This window comes from Bicyclus anynana, chromosome 5, assembly GCF_947172395.1.
Source record: "Bicyclus anynana chromosome 5, ilBicAnyn1.1, whole genome shotgun sequence".
NCBI lineage: Eukaryota > Metazoa > Arthropoda > Insecta > Lepidoptera > Nymphalidae > Bicyclus > Bicyclus anynana.
Genome location: NC_069087.1, coordinates 4,836,956 through 4,852,572, shown reverse-complemented (window position 1 = coordinate 4,852,572; position 15,617 = coordinate 4,836,956). Strand labels below are relative to the sequence as shown.

Sequence of the window (15,617 nt, the reverse complement as noted above, 5' to 3'; positions counted from 1 at the left end):
AATAATAGTAAATAACGAAAGTCGAGAATATACCTAAACAACACGTAAATATTCATTAGTGTAATTACATCCTGTCCACGGCTCGGGAAAATTGTATAGATCGCGTATTACATTTCATTTTGCACATTGCTGAGGCTTTTTACTATCCGCGAGTTATTTACACAACCGGTAAATCTCGTTATCTATTTTCCTTCCGGTCGAGCTAGTATCGGCTCCTGCGGTCAACGTTCCTATTTAAAACTATAATATACTCGGTTGTTATAATCTTCTCATATTGATATTGCGTGACTATTATATATTTTACATATTTTTGTATCGATAGCTATTTTCACACCTTTAAGGAATCTGTAAGGAAGTTTATTGTCCAATGGACATGACCTCTGCCTCCGATTCAGGAGGGCGTAGATTAGAATCCGGTCCAGGGCATGCACTTCCAACTTTTCAGTTATTTGTATTTTAAGAAATTAAATATCACGTGTCTCAAACGGTGAAGGAAAAACATCGTGAGGAAATCTGCATACGTGAGAATTCTCTGCCAATTCGCATTGAGCCAGCGTGATGGACTACTCGCCTAAACCCTCTCATTCTGAGAGGAGACTCATGTTCAGCAGTGAGCTAACTATGGGTTGTTAACAAGTAACCAATTAAAATAAAATACGTAGCCGAAAGTATCATTCTATCTCTGAGCTGTTTAGTGTTTTAAATGGTGTTTCTAATCTAACTTTGATTTATATAAGTATTTACGTTTTAAATAGGAGGTATTGTAAAACATTACGAGATCTATTTATGTCAATCTATAGTGTAATGACATACATTACTTGTACACTATGGATTCACTTGACATACTCGTATAGATCTCGTAAAATTTATATTTATTCTCATATAGACAACGAATGTGTGAGCAAGGAGTGAGATGCACTACCATTGAGTTCATGTTAGAATTCTATGGCAATAGCCCATATATCATTTATATTACACATTTTTAGACGGTTGTGTAATAGCAAAATTAATCACGTCTCTAATTATAGAAATATCCAATTCTTAATTCGGTTAGTAATCGAGACCAAGTATTGTGAAATGAACAAACAATGCGCTGACACATCTGTTTATACAAAGCTCCTAAAGCGTAGAAATTGCCTTTAAAGAATTGTACAAATAAAAGGTACGAAACCTCCATAACTAGAAACTCAAGGCGAGAGTGGAATAATCTGTTCTAACGAGGTTTTGAAATAGTAAGGTGGCAAACTAGCCAGTTCCGATTTAATATGCTATTGCATTGCAATTTTCACTCCTTATAATCTTTAGATACGAAATAATAACAAGGTAATTTGTGATATTCAATTACCTAAGATAGTCATGACAGAATTGCAGAAGATTTCCTTTTTATATAAATTGTTAACGGAACAAAGTCGATAGGCTATTGAAAGTTGCCGATTTTTACATTTCATAGTATTTTACTTGTTATAATGTTGCGATATTTAATGATAGGCTACAATGAGATTATCACGTTTTCTAGGTATAAAGTATACAAATTGTGTTTAGAAATTTTTATCTCTTTCACGGAATAACCTTGGTGGAGTGACCCCTCGGATTGCAATACGGCGTTTGTTTGTGCATTCAAATTCTCTAATATACGAATCAGGCTTTAAAAAGAAACTACCTTGAAACCTCTAAACTAAATTTCTACGATTTAAATTAAAACTTTAAGTTAATAATTAGGTGTCACGGGTACGTGAGGCCTAACACTTGTATAGTAGAAGTTGGGTTAATTTAACGACGTTTTCAAAACGAAGTGTTTTTAATTATTGGTAGACGTTTACCACTAGGTTATATAATTAGGCTGGTTGTTCTATTTATAATAGGTATGTACCTAGTACCTCCTATATAAAATAAGTACCCTTTAAGAAAATTAATATTTAATATTTATGTTTTAAATATGTATTTACCTTTAGGTTGTTACCGTATGAAGGTAAGGAATGCATGAATTATTTTTCATTTAATTATTTATTTATTCATAATGTAAAGTTCAATACGTTGTCAGCCCGCATCGGTAGATATTATGGCGAAGTAAAAGTAAAAATTTTATTTTTGCTTTCATTTTCATATATTTGAACACTTCGATAAATACCTACCTACCTTTTTAAAATATGACACTAAACTTCGAAACCCTTTAAATATGCCTTATATCCGGATACTACAGCTTTTAAAGAAACTAATCACATCTAGGCCAATTGGTATATTAGTAAGTATCTTCATTAAAAAGTTGCAATAAAAATATTATTGACATCATACGTCTATCGAGAACATATTATTGTCGATTGAGTTGAATTCACAGCTTTAACAAAACGTAAATGTCTCGTTTATCGTATATGAAACCACTTCAAACCGTTTTGCAAGTCAAATAGTTCTACAGAGTCTTGTAAGCATAAGAAAATCAACTTCATCACAGTGTAATGTTTTTACATTTTACACGGCACATACTTCCACTCGCACTTGGTTTTATGCTATTTACGGTACGATGAGATGTCCACTGTTTTACCAATGACATATACATATTAATGTGAACAGTTGTCTGATTCAATTGAATTGTAGACTTGAAATAATACAAACCATGAGATCAGGGGCGTAGCTACTAGCCGTATCAGCCGTATTAATTATACGGGGCCCCAGGAATACAGGGGCCCCTTATTTGTAAAAGCACTAATTTATAAAAAATAGTAAAAAGTAATTTACAATATTACTTAATCTGATGGTGCATTCCGGCAAAAAAAAAAACAAAAAAAAAACTGCAAAAATAATGAAAGTAAAAAAGCAATAAGTAAATCTAAAACTAAAGAGATTATTCGGGATTTGCCGATCGTCTATGGGGCCCCCCAACTTATTTTGATACAGGAGTCGGGACCCTTCTAAGGCACGCTACGCTACAGTCTGGGATACATACATTGAACGGATGTTATTGTAATCTTTCTTCTTAAACTTGTAATGTATGGAAAAACACTTCTGACCTGCTTCAATAACACTAACAATATTACATAGTTAAAGTTTATACATACTTGACGGCCTCCGTGGCGCAGTGGTATGCGCGGTGGATTTATAAAACGGAGGTCCTGGATTCGCTCACGGCTGGGCCGATTGAGGTTTTCTTATCGGCAAAGACGTACCGCCGAACGATTTAGCTTTCCGGTACGATATGATGTCGTGTAGAAAACGAAAGGGGTGTGAATTTTCATTCTCCTCCTAAAAAGTTAGCCCGATTTCATCTTAGATTGCATCATTACTTACCATCAGCCTCCCTAGCCAAGTGGCACGTTTGTTCTCTTTCTACGATCGCTTCGAAAACTAGAAAAAATGAAAGGAATGGCAGACCTTGATTATGTGACCTGTCGATAGCAAATGTCATTCCCATACATCTTTCTAGTTTTCGAAGCGTTAGCAATCGTAGAAAGAGAATCGACGTGCAACTTAGCTAGGGAGGCTGGTGAGTTTGTAGTCAAGGACTAACTTGTAAAGAATAATAAAATGCCCATCGTGCCTACAACGATAAATCCGCGCTTACAATGTATAAAAGGTAAAAAACCCTCTAAATAAAACGGTCGGTCCGCAGTTTTAATAGGCTACTGACCTGGTGTACAAAACTAAGAAGATTTTTTGCATATAGGCAGTTTAGATGCCTAGAAACTCTAATCACATTTTTATTTGTGAAAATAATCTCGTTGTGATATTTTTATAAAACAAAATTGTAGTTTTTTCACGTCACCGCAAACGCCAATCATAAATGTGACGTCATTCGCTACAAGGCATTCGTTTGTGATTGGCGCTTGCGGTGACGTGATATAATATCACGTCACCGAAACAAATTTGGCGTTTGTATCACAACAAACGTGATACAAACGCCCATCACGCTGTTATCTCTATGAATGACGTTACTTGCTAATGTGTTGTGTTTCCGCGGCAAAAATTTTACGTAGATATTTTTTATATATATCAAAATTTTTTACTGGTTATTATTGACGGGACAAAATAAAATATAGCTTAAAATGCTTCAGTTAAAATACTTCAGTTATAGCTTAAAATACATAATTCAGTTTTAAACACTGTTTACAAAAGAGGCAAGTAGCCTATTCGTCTCGGCCGATTTTTTGTTTGCCAATCATCGTAAAAATTAGATGATACCATTTAACAAGTGCTGTGCAACTCGACCTTCAGAGAATAGTTAAAAAATACGGATCTTATGAAAACTACATTTGCATATTCATGTGCTCATACATCTTAGTGAAATCTGCCTCTGCGTCGTAAATCAAATTAATTTGATAGTATAATAGCGCCATTTGGTTGGATGCGTTCAATTTATTTAATTAATAGAAGATGAAAAGTTAATTCGTTTTTTCGTATGATTTTATTTTCTTCATTCGACATCAATGAACTATAAAACAAAGCCTATAGGTATTGTATGACGCTAATTGTATGAATTCAGTAGGTTAGTGCTAATATTTTTTTTAATTGCTTTGTTGAGTTCTTTTATTATTTAATTTACATATTTAAAGCATTTTGCGCTTAACGTTACTCTAATGATTTAATGATGTGAAAGAAAACATATAATATATATTTAGATTCCTAACTCAAACACAGACGAAGACGATTATTATTATTATTCTTCAAAACCTATGAGAGTCCAATGGAATTTTCGTAAGTTATCATAATCTTGTAACATTGTAGATTGACTACAGTTCGTGCGCTGTAGCATGGTGCGGGTGAAAATTGCCTGTATGACGTTCGTAATACGTACTATTATCGTGAATCACGGCAAACTTTCAAGAGTAAAACAAACTGTCACCCGCATCATGCTGCGCACAAACTTGTAGTTAAATGACATACATGACACAAGTCATAAAAGAAAAGAAGAAGGCCGAAACATTTGGGTGGCCCTAATACCTAGCAGAAAAGTGGCGCCATAGAATTCGGCTACAGTAAAGTTTTAACGGTTGTTCGGCCATGTCATACTCGTTAACATTCAAGACGAACGACTGCGACTCCCTTCAACGTAAATGATGACTTCGGTCATGCTTTGCCTATGAATATTCCCGCGAATTCTTTTGAGAAATGCCTACTACTACTGTAATATGTAGAATTAAGCTTATTAAGAATTATTGTTCTGGAATTTTTAAGACTAAAAATAAATTCTTGAATGGATGAAAGAGAAAACTATGAAAACCCCAAAGCGACGGTCGAAAAAATGGAAATAGCTGTTTTTATTTTGGACCTGACAATTTCTCAATTTTTGGCATGCTATTTCTTGCCTAAAGTGTTTTTCATATAGCATAGGTACGGTGACAGTTATCTTATGACGTTCATAATACGTACTATTATCGTGAATCGCGGAAAACTTTCAAGAGTGAAACGAACTGTCACTGTACCCATGCTATCTGAAAAGCACTATAAGTCCATGTTTTCTGTGTCTGTTCCTAAGACGATTTCATTTAAATAATATTGGTATGCATTAAAGGCATCCTACGTTCACTACCTTCTAAAATTTTGAGTTTGCAGAATTTATAAAACTAGATTAGTGTTGGTCTGGGTGGGCCATGGCTATTTAGTTAGCCAGTAGTAGTAGGTCTTCCCGGCAAAGGTGTATTACTACCCTTGTGATTTAACGTACAGTTACATACCACTTAGGTCTCTAGATGTAATCTTACACGAGTATAAGACTTTAACAAGTAGATAAATAATAATTCAATTCGTCAATGCTTTCTGTCACGTATGATTTGTACACCTTCAAGACAAGAGTGATAGGCAGCTTCCAGGTCGGCGCACTACAATCTATTAGATCTCATAATTAATTTCTGCATGTTTGTAGTCAAGTACCAGCATATTTAATAGAAATATTATATTATTATATAACCTCTAGCTCGTCTAGGTCAATTGGCTGATGAAAGGTAAGACCTATTTGCAACAACACTTGTCAAACATTACAATAACTTTTGACCTACTTCGATAAGGTTTCAGTAACCTTAATTATTCAAAACTACAAACTCTTTCAGCCAGTCAAGGGTCCGTGCAGAATATAATAGTCTCTTGTGAAGTCGGACCTTAGTCAAATAGAAAATACTAAACAGAAATACGTGCACAGTTAAATACAATACAAACCTACTTGAACTACATTTTCAAGTAACGTGAGTATACCATGGAAATATATAAATACTCGATGTGTACTGTTTACTAACAATTAAAATTGAGGGTATTAATCACTAGTCATTTCACACCTAACAATAATCATAATTAATTTGTTCTTAAATTAATGATTATAAATTCGATTAATAAGTTTAGAATAATTAGATATAGTTAATATATTTTATAAATAAACAATACATAATTTAAAATAAATAAGTTATGAAATGACATGCGTTTTCTACCTTAATTTCTAATTTGTTTGTTGGTAAACAGTTCACATAACTGAAAAGTTAAAGGTGCATGCCCCTGATCGGATTCGAACCTACTCCCTCCGAATCGTAGGCAGAGGTCATATCCACTATACTGTCACTATCACTGGGCTATCTGTGAGTGACTTTGTGTTTATTAACTAATTATTACTATTATTATAAATAAATATACTTACACAATACACGCATCACTACTTGGCTCCAAAGTATGGTATAGCCTGTGTTAAAGGGTACTAAAATAGCAAAATTTATCATAGATATTTTTAAACTACATATAAGACACTAGAAGACATCCATGCTCATCACTCAAATATTTAAAGTTTTGGGAATCGAACCCAGGACCGTGGATGCAGAGAGCAGGGTCACTACCCACTGGGCCACACGGCCGTCATTTAGAATTGCTTTTTACATAGCGACATGGAAATATATCGTTGTTAGTCGAAAACTACTAGCGGATGCCCGCGACTTCGTCTTTAATCCGGCCCTATCATAAAACTACTAACTATAGAGTACCTCCCTGCCAAATTTCATCTTTGTACGTCAAGCGATTTTCGCGATTTCGTGATGGATGACTATATTCGCATATAAATATCAAGATTTATGTTATTAAGCAGTTGACCCGCTAAGGAAACTATATTGTTTGATGAGAAGTAAAACAACGGTAGGCTTTAGTCACGAAGAAGTGATATTTAGAACGGATGTCGTTACACTAATGCTGTTTTCTAATACCAATGAGTAAACTCTGCACTTCTCACTTGTCACTTACACTTATTAACCACTTTTTTTGCCAAAATACCCACATTTCATTCACTCCATCTCCGAAGTGTGTTCAATAGTTATTTTCATAATAAATGCGATCTAGCCAACTTATGTGGTTAATTGGAATTTTTTAAAATAAAAACTTATATAACAAGTATTCGATAGTTTGTATCGCTTTGTTTATGATATATATATATATATATATATATATATAGGTTTATGATATATATAGATATATGATAGGTGTGAAATAGAGATTTAAACCTTCGTTTTTAATTTGTTTGTTGGTAAACAGTACTCATGAAGAAAGGCTTAGTATAGATATATATTTTATCGAATCTATAATTAATTATTCTAGGTCGACCTACACCGTGGTCTGAAGTACATTACAATGGTCAAACGTATTCAATCTTGTCACTTATCAAATCTTTGATTCGTTTAAGTTCTATATTTTTAACGGCTAGGGTCATATAACCTCTCTGATTTAGATCAGTCCAATAACCGGGACATACTGAGGATTAGTTAACAAGCACTTTAGAAACCTCAGGTTTTCTGTTTTCTCTCAGCAAATACATATTATATAAGAAGAATTCCAGCAAAAAGCTCAAATACTTAGTTCGTGTAAAATATAGATTAATATTACACAATTACACATTAACGGTTTGAATAGCTATTGAGATGCTTATTATCAAACGCTAACGATACTTTTTTATACCATTAGCAATGGAGTTAGACCGTATAAAATAACAGTTTCAATGAATAATAAAACGGGTGCAGACCCACGCGCTCTTTATTTTAATGGTGTATCATTTATTTGAGAGCAATTTTATGAACACTTTAGTACACCGTAACTTCATCTGGTCAAACAATTCTTGAATCGATGTTTGTTATGTAAGAGTAGGTGGTACCAATGATATTTTATATTACAGATGGCACACTAGCGCATCAAAACTGACGCGGATAAAGTATGGAAATTTGACTTAATTTCATTCAGTCGCTTATTAAACAACAAACGTTATTTAAACAAATAATAACTGAATATCGTGAGTAGGTATATCGTGATGAGATGTAGACTGGAAAATGCAATTTTGATTTATTTAGGTTTTTTGCTGTTCTTGCTTATGGTTTCAATCGTCTGTTTCCGGCCTCTTACAATATAAACACCTTCAAAGCTCGGACTCAAAATGCTGCTTATAAGCGGTTTTTATTTTGTCTCTATTCAAATTACCAGTAATATATTACAAGTGTACTCCACGAAAGAAGTCTCGCGGCTAAAACCTGAACTAAAATTGACAATAAGACCGCCATTACCAAATGACCATGAGCGCCGCATCTGGGGGACTTGTTTCGTGGCGCGGAGTCTAGTACAGTAGTTCGGAGTAATATAGTACTCTGAACGACTTCGTGTCCATACGAAAGCGTGACTGCACCGCGCTAAGTGATGGAACAAATATTTAACAAACACACACAATGATCTGCGTATTTGCAAAACAATCGGCTTTACGTTACGCAACTTAAGTGCATTGTTATCACGTGGAATTTCTTTTGAATGAAAGTGGAATTTTGACATTTAACACTTTTTACGAATTGACGAGCTTAACGACCACTCTGCCGCAATTGTGTGCATAATTATTAAAATAATTTTATGTAATTCAAAATCCACCATTTAAACAAATAAAAAATAAAGATTATTTCTTAAATCAGAATTTAATTTAAGAAATCTTATTACGCTTTTTATAATTATATAATTAGTAATTTAGTTGCACAATGCACACTAGTATTGGGTATGTGTGATAGATAATTGGGCTGATTCTAGATAATTAAGATTATAGAAGATCATGTTGAATGTGTAAATAATATCATCATTACGCTGAAAATATCTTAAAAAGCTAAAAAAAGTTAAAAAAGCTAAAATAAGTTCAAAAAAAAAAACGGCGAACAAACGGTTTTTATAAGATTGTTAAAAGGACGTGATTTTTATAAGACTAACATTTATGGCCTACACTGTACGTGATCTAGTATGTGAAAAAAACTGTAATGTAAACATCTGTTTTAATAATACTGAGTCATCATATTCAGGCAATTCCTTAATGAGATTTTAGAGGACACAAGTCTCTCTCCTATAAGAGAGTAAGAGATAAGAGTGTAGACCCACCAAGTAACTCCAATGCAGGTAGATGGGTTAGTCCTTCGACAGATTACAAGGATGTTTGTGTTTCTATAATATTTTACCAATATGTGACTGAACATCGTGCGTTTCGAAATCCGGGGTCGTAACCCCACCGAGTTTTCAACTCTATACTAAAGCCATAGCACGATGCCCCCTATTTATTAACAAACAAATTAAAAATGTAGGTATAAATCGTCATTTCACAACTAATAATAATTATAAATTACTTGTTCTTACATTAATGAAAATAACTTTGATGATTAAGCTTAGGACAATTAGATATACATATACATAGTTAATATATTTTGAATAACATTAACAAAAAAACAATAGGTACATAGGTAATTGGATCCAGAAACTCATGGCCCGTAGCTCCCTGAATAGTACTTTACCGTGGAGTATATTACAAATCTAATGTTATTAGATTAATGAAAAAGAATTCAACGAGTGCAAAGCTGTACGGCGAAACTCAACTTTATAAAATGTCTAGTTTTTACATTAAAAATAATTCACAATTATTATATACCTAACTAGATATACTTCGGTATAATAATGACACCTTTTTACCAACTAATCGACCGACCATAAATACTGATAGGTACCTACCCACTTATTTGTCTATTTTCAAATCACGTTAAAAATCTTATATTTATTATATACCTAACCATAATATTAAGTAAATATTATCCGTAAACATTTATTTTTATCATTTCTCTTTTTATTTTATAATTTTTTTGTGTTTGTATTTACATTACTAACATACATTATAAGTTATGGCTGTTTTTGTACACTATAGTATGCGCATTATCATCTGAGTCGTCCGGTCATAAAAGTCAAAAAAGATAGGAATGTGCAGCGCGCCTACCTGCGCACCCTAATTATCGATAAACGGCTACCTGCGCACGTGCTAATGATGAGTCAATAATGATTTGGACGATTCTGATTGGTCGGTTTCTAATGTAATTGCATTGCGTATTTTTTTTGCTATAAATGTGTTTACTGCAATTAAATAAATACATTCATGTGTTACTCGTTGCGCACTATGGATACTAATATATAATAAATTTGGCAGAAGACGAAGATTCTGATGATGAAGACTCAGATGAAGATTAATTTTATTTAGTTAATAATTATATAATATGAAATATGTATTATATTAAATAAAATATTGTTAATTTTTTTAATTTTGTGAACAAGATACGATAATAAACTTTACTTATCGATAATATGTCTTTCATTGTTACACCCTTCACTAGACGGCTCCATAAGACCCATAAGTGCAAGCGAGATAGATATAGAGAAATGATTTATGGCCCTAAGACTCAGTTGTTAATGCTATTAGTATAACAAGTATGGGGCAAGGCCTGAAATAAACATATTCTATTTCTTTATTTATTTTAATATTATTCGCGTATATTGTGAGAAAATAATTTCAATGGCACCGCATACTAATTAAAAATCTCAACACTATTACAAATACGAGTGTGTTACAATATGTGCGAGTGAGTCAATAAGAGTGCCATCATTCGAGAGTAACGTAACGGTCAGCAAATACAGTAATTACTAGCTATTACAGTATTTAGTGTGAATTATTAAGATTCACGTGAAAGCCATAAAAAAGATCTTCTCGAAACACACAATTAAATATGAAAGGTGCGCCCGGCGAAATCGCGGGTAGTCGGCGAAATTTTACCGGTCAAAATTCAAATTAAATTTACATGTAATTAGCGTATAAACGATTCAAGAAACATTAGGATTGATTGTAAAATTATGGGTCACTGACCTGATGCTGTCCAGCATTCCGGGCACTCCTGGCACAGCGTCGACCAGTCGAAGGATAGGTCCTCGAAACTAGCCATGGCAATGGCTTCTTACAAGTCCACAAGAAACATGCTATAGCACATACACACAACACTGTTCTCGTCCGTAAATCCTTGCGAAAAGCTCTACGAATTTATAACGTTATTAGCACTTGTAAAATCATATAATGATATGTTGTCATGCGCAGGTGTGGAATCCTTGGCGCGTGGCGTGCGTACGCGCGCTAGCATTAGCGGCCGGGCGAACACTGCGCGACGCAAGCCGCGACAACCTCGCTCGCTCGGGATGTGTCGCTCGCCCCAAACCTGTTTCTACATTCTCGGACTCAAGTCTCAGCAGCTATACCATGTGGCTATACGTATAATGCAATTTGTACTGGCAACGCTCAACTCTTTCGATTTCAATGAACCGTTAACGCATACTCCTGTGGATGCGTCTTTATCAACACCTGTAACCTGCTCCCGATTAGCGATGTATTTTTTTGTTTATTTTCAGATAGTTGCAAGTATATTAACGTAGCAGTGACTTATAAACATTACCTGGGTACTTTGGTTATGAATTCCGATCAATAGACCGACTGTTAACACTTTGTTATTCCTTTTTACCCAAGTTTTACCTGTTTCCGATAAGCCATGTTTTTGTTGTTTAACGTGGAGCAATAAGTTATCATCTTTATGTTGGTTAATAATCTTTACTAATATTATAAAGCTGAAGAGTTTGTTTGATTGAACGCGCTAATCTAAGAAACTACTGGTCCGATTTGAAAAAATTCTAAAAAAGGTGTTAGATAGCCCATTTATCAAGGAAGGCTATAGGCTATATATTATCCCCGTGTTCTCACGAGAACGGGAACCACGCGGGTGAAACCGCGCGGCTTCAGCTAGTTTCAAATAAAAGTTTCCACCTGTTTTCGCTTAGCTTGTTGTTTCCGATTAGCGGTGTATTTTTTGTTGGTTTTCTGATAAATGCTCGTTGATTAAATAGCAGTGAGTTATCAACATTGCCTTGGTTATGAATTCCGGTCAACAGAATGGCCGTTAAAAGTGGTTGTCCTTATATACGCCCAGGCAATTTCAAATGCAAAACAGTATCATAAAATGTACCTTTGCCATAATTATTTTGCTCTTTTATATTTATGTATCGTAATACTTACATCTGGATGGTATTGTGAGTATTTCCAGTTTTTTCTTGTTATTCAAATTTAAACAGATGCTGACCATAATTTATTAATGGCTATGATTCATTTGTTATCGCCGTTTAGTGTTAGAAATAGTAGTCTGTGACGGATATGACGTCGCTCGATCTCGTGTTGGCTTCAGTGTGCTCGTGGCGTTCGAGCCGTCCACATCTCTTGTGTGTAATTCTTTATGAGTTACTTAGGATAGGCGGGGAGAGTGACTTGAGTGGAAAAGGGGAGTGTTTGTATACAGTCAAAGGTACCTTTAACCCTACACACATCGTTCACAAGTACGTGACTCCACTCAAGGTCATTTTCTGCCATTCTAGGGTCTTATTTTGGTTACAGTTTGATTTGCTAATTAAGTTGTCCTGACAAGTGTTGTGAATCATAACCTTTGTTCGACATTAGTTTTCTTATATATTTGTAATCACTTTTTGAGTCCTATAATATCAGAAGTGGGATAAAGAACTTGTGCCCACAAAGTAAACAAAGATAACGAAGAAGTTTTAAAGTACCCTAAATCAGGCCAATCGTTTTTCATTTAATTGTTAAATCTGGTATGAGAATAATTTTTCATAAAAAGAGGGTAATAAATTAATTGAGTAAAGTACACCGATGAGTTTCACATAACGGTAAAGTTAAATTCGAATATCAATAGTGTGTGAATCGTGATTCCAAATTTTAAGTATTGACGGTATAACTTTAGTATTGACGGTATTGACAGAAATTGTTTAGAAATTGTGTTTCACGGTGTTCTCGGTGAAATTTTGCATTTTAGTATTATGACAAGACGCGAAATGTTGCCGTATAGATTTTGTGTTAACAATTGCAACTTACCTATAACTGTTTGAAATTTGTGAATTTTGGTTACCGTATTAAGTAACCCTACTGCCATTTTTCGATAATAATAAATCATACACGACCTTACATAATGGTGACTTGAACTATAGGTACATAACCCTAGATACACAAGGCCCATACACACTCATTCGATTAAAAATGAGTCATACACGACCTTCAATAGTGGTTTGTACACGCTCAAGTTGTCAGTGTAAACGCAACTGCACCAGACACGGACGCGATCCAGGGACGGATGCGCCACCAGGATGGCCGAATGTTATCGCCGTTTAGTGTTAGAAATAGTAGTCTGTGACGGATATGACGTCGCTCGATCTCGTGTTGGCTTCAGTGTGCTCGTGGCGTTCGAGCCGTCCACATCTCTTGTGTGTAATTCTTTATGAGTTACTTAGGATAGGCGGGGAGAGTGACTTGAGTGGAAAAGGGGAGTGTTTGTATACAGTCAAAGGTACCTTTAACCCTACACACATCGTTCACAAGTACGTGACTCCACTCAAGGTCATTTTCTGCCATTCTAGGGTCTTATTTTGGTTACAGTTTGATTTGCTAATTAAGTTGTCCTGACAAGTGTTGTGAATCATAACCTTTGTTCGACATTAGTTTTCTTATATATTTGTAATCACTTTTTGAGTCCTATAATACATTTAATAACAAAAGGAGCTGCTGTTTTCAATTAGGTCTCAATCGTTATTATCCATCGTCTATCGTCCATCGTCGTCCATGTTATATGTCGGATATACAAAATATCAATAATATAATATATAAAGTATCTAGGGCCCGTGAAGTATCTAATAGGTTTAGAGCTTTAGTTATTTCCGATCGTGTTGGACATTACAATACAATATCTATGTACTACTGTAGTGAAAGAATAGCGAACGCACCTGTTTGTACACATACTTTTACATTTACTAAGTTTAATCCTATGACTCAATTATCAATGCACGTCCTTACTTGACAGATAATCTACAATTAATTATTATCAAATATCGTCAAATGCTATGCTGTGTGTCTAAATCAATAGCTACGAAATTTTTACAGAGCAGAAAGGCAGTAAGTTTTTACATAATATGGCTAAAATAACATTGTAAAACATTTTATTACTCCCTCTTTAAAAATTCGCTAACTAAATGTACTCAGCTAACTAAATGTACTAGAAAAAGAATGATAATTCACAAGAGTCTTTTATAATGGATACCTACGTAGATACATTAAAAATTCACACCGCCTTACATAACTCGTAGAAGTAAAAAGTTGTGAAAGCGAAAGACAAGACGGTAATTATGCTATAATTTTAATTTACAGTTAAAAAGAGTATCGTCCTTGAACTAAGGTAGCACACATATCGTTCAGTATGTAATATCACGTAATACAGTGGAAAGACGGAAAGTTTATATTCGATACTAATTTATTACCAACTGCATTGGATGGACTAGTTCTTATTGTAACACTAAGAAAGAGGAGATTTTAGTGCAGCACTAGGAAATTATTTAGCTTGATCATTATCTTCTTCTTTTGTTTAGCTTTGGCCTACTACTTGGCGTCAAGCCTGGTAAACTAACTCACTTTGCATGTTGGGCATCCGACTTTGGATTTTGTTGGCTCTCATGTCTGCGTTGACGATGTCAGTCCAGCGCTATTTAGGGCGGCCACGGGGAAAAGATATAGGTATGCACGTAATTTTATATTTTATTCAGTATTATTATTTTTATTCTAAGGAACCTGAATTGTAGTAATTCAGGTTCGTTATAAATCCTCATAGTAGGCAGTTCATCTTTTATCTATGGAGAGCGCATTTTGAATCTATCGTACTACTAAAATAAGTTAAAGTATCTACCCACTCCAGGAATGAAATAGTTGGTAGCTTCTTTTATATTCTTCTTTCTTGTGTCCCTCCGGTTCAGAAAATCATTCTATCATCTTCATCATCATCATCATCACATCATAATCATAATCATCATTATACCGACGGACGTCTACCATATATACTATACTAGACATAGGCCATCATGGTGATGATGATGATTCATAGAAACAGACATCCATTTCTAGACATACCTGCCTAGGTATCTTGTAAAGAAGTCGAAACACCACGGTCTTTCTAAGTATTAGTCATTTACGATTACCTACTTAATTAATGAAAATCAGAGCTGCACAATTTTACAGAATACATACTTACACATTTATATCTACAATATTTGCACGTAATTATGTGTGCTCGTGGTAAATAGGGCATGCCGTCTCATGTTTCTCGTTAACGAGAGACAAATTATCACGTTCGTGGTCTTCAGATTCGATACAACATTGTTACCGAGAATGTTATCGTGCATTATGTCCATTTTAAGTTGACCCCACCGAAGTAATAAGTTTGACGTGTCTGTCTTTCTGTATGTCT

The 15,617-nt window shown here is 34.5% G+C and overlaps 1 protein-coding gene across 1 annotated transcript in view; it reads right to left on the bottom strand.

Moving 5' to 3' along the window:
- LOC112055333 (cerebellar degeneration-related protein 2) overlaps window positions 1-11,452 on the bottom strand; it is a 121,530-nt gene extending 110,078 nt beyond the window's left edge. The window contains exon 1 of the mRNA XM_052881728.1: window positions 11,150-11,452. Coding sequence (XP_052737688.1) covers window positions 11,150-11,225 — 76 coding nt within the window. The 5' untranslated portion in view covers window positions 11,226-11,452. The remainder of the gene's footprint in view (window positions 1-11,149) is intronic.
- Window positions 11,453-15,617: the final 4,165 nt, after the last annotated feature.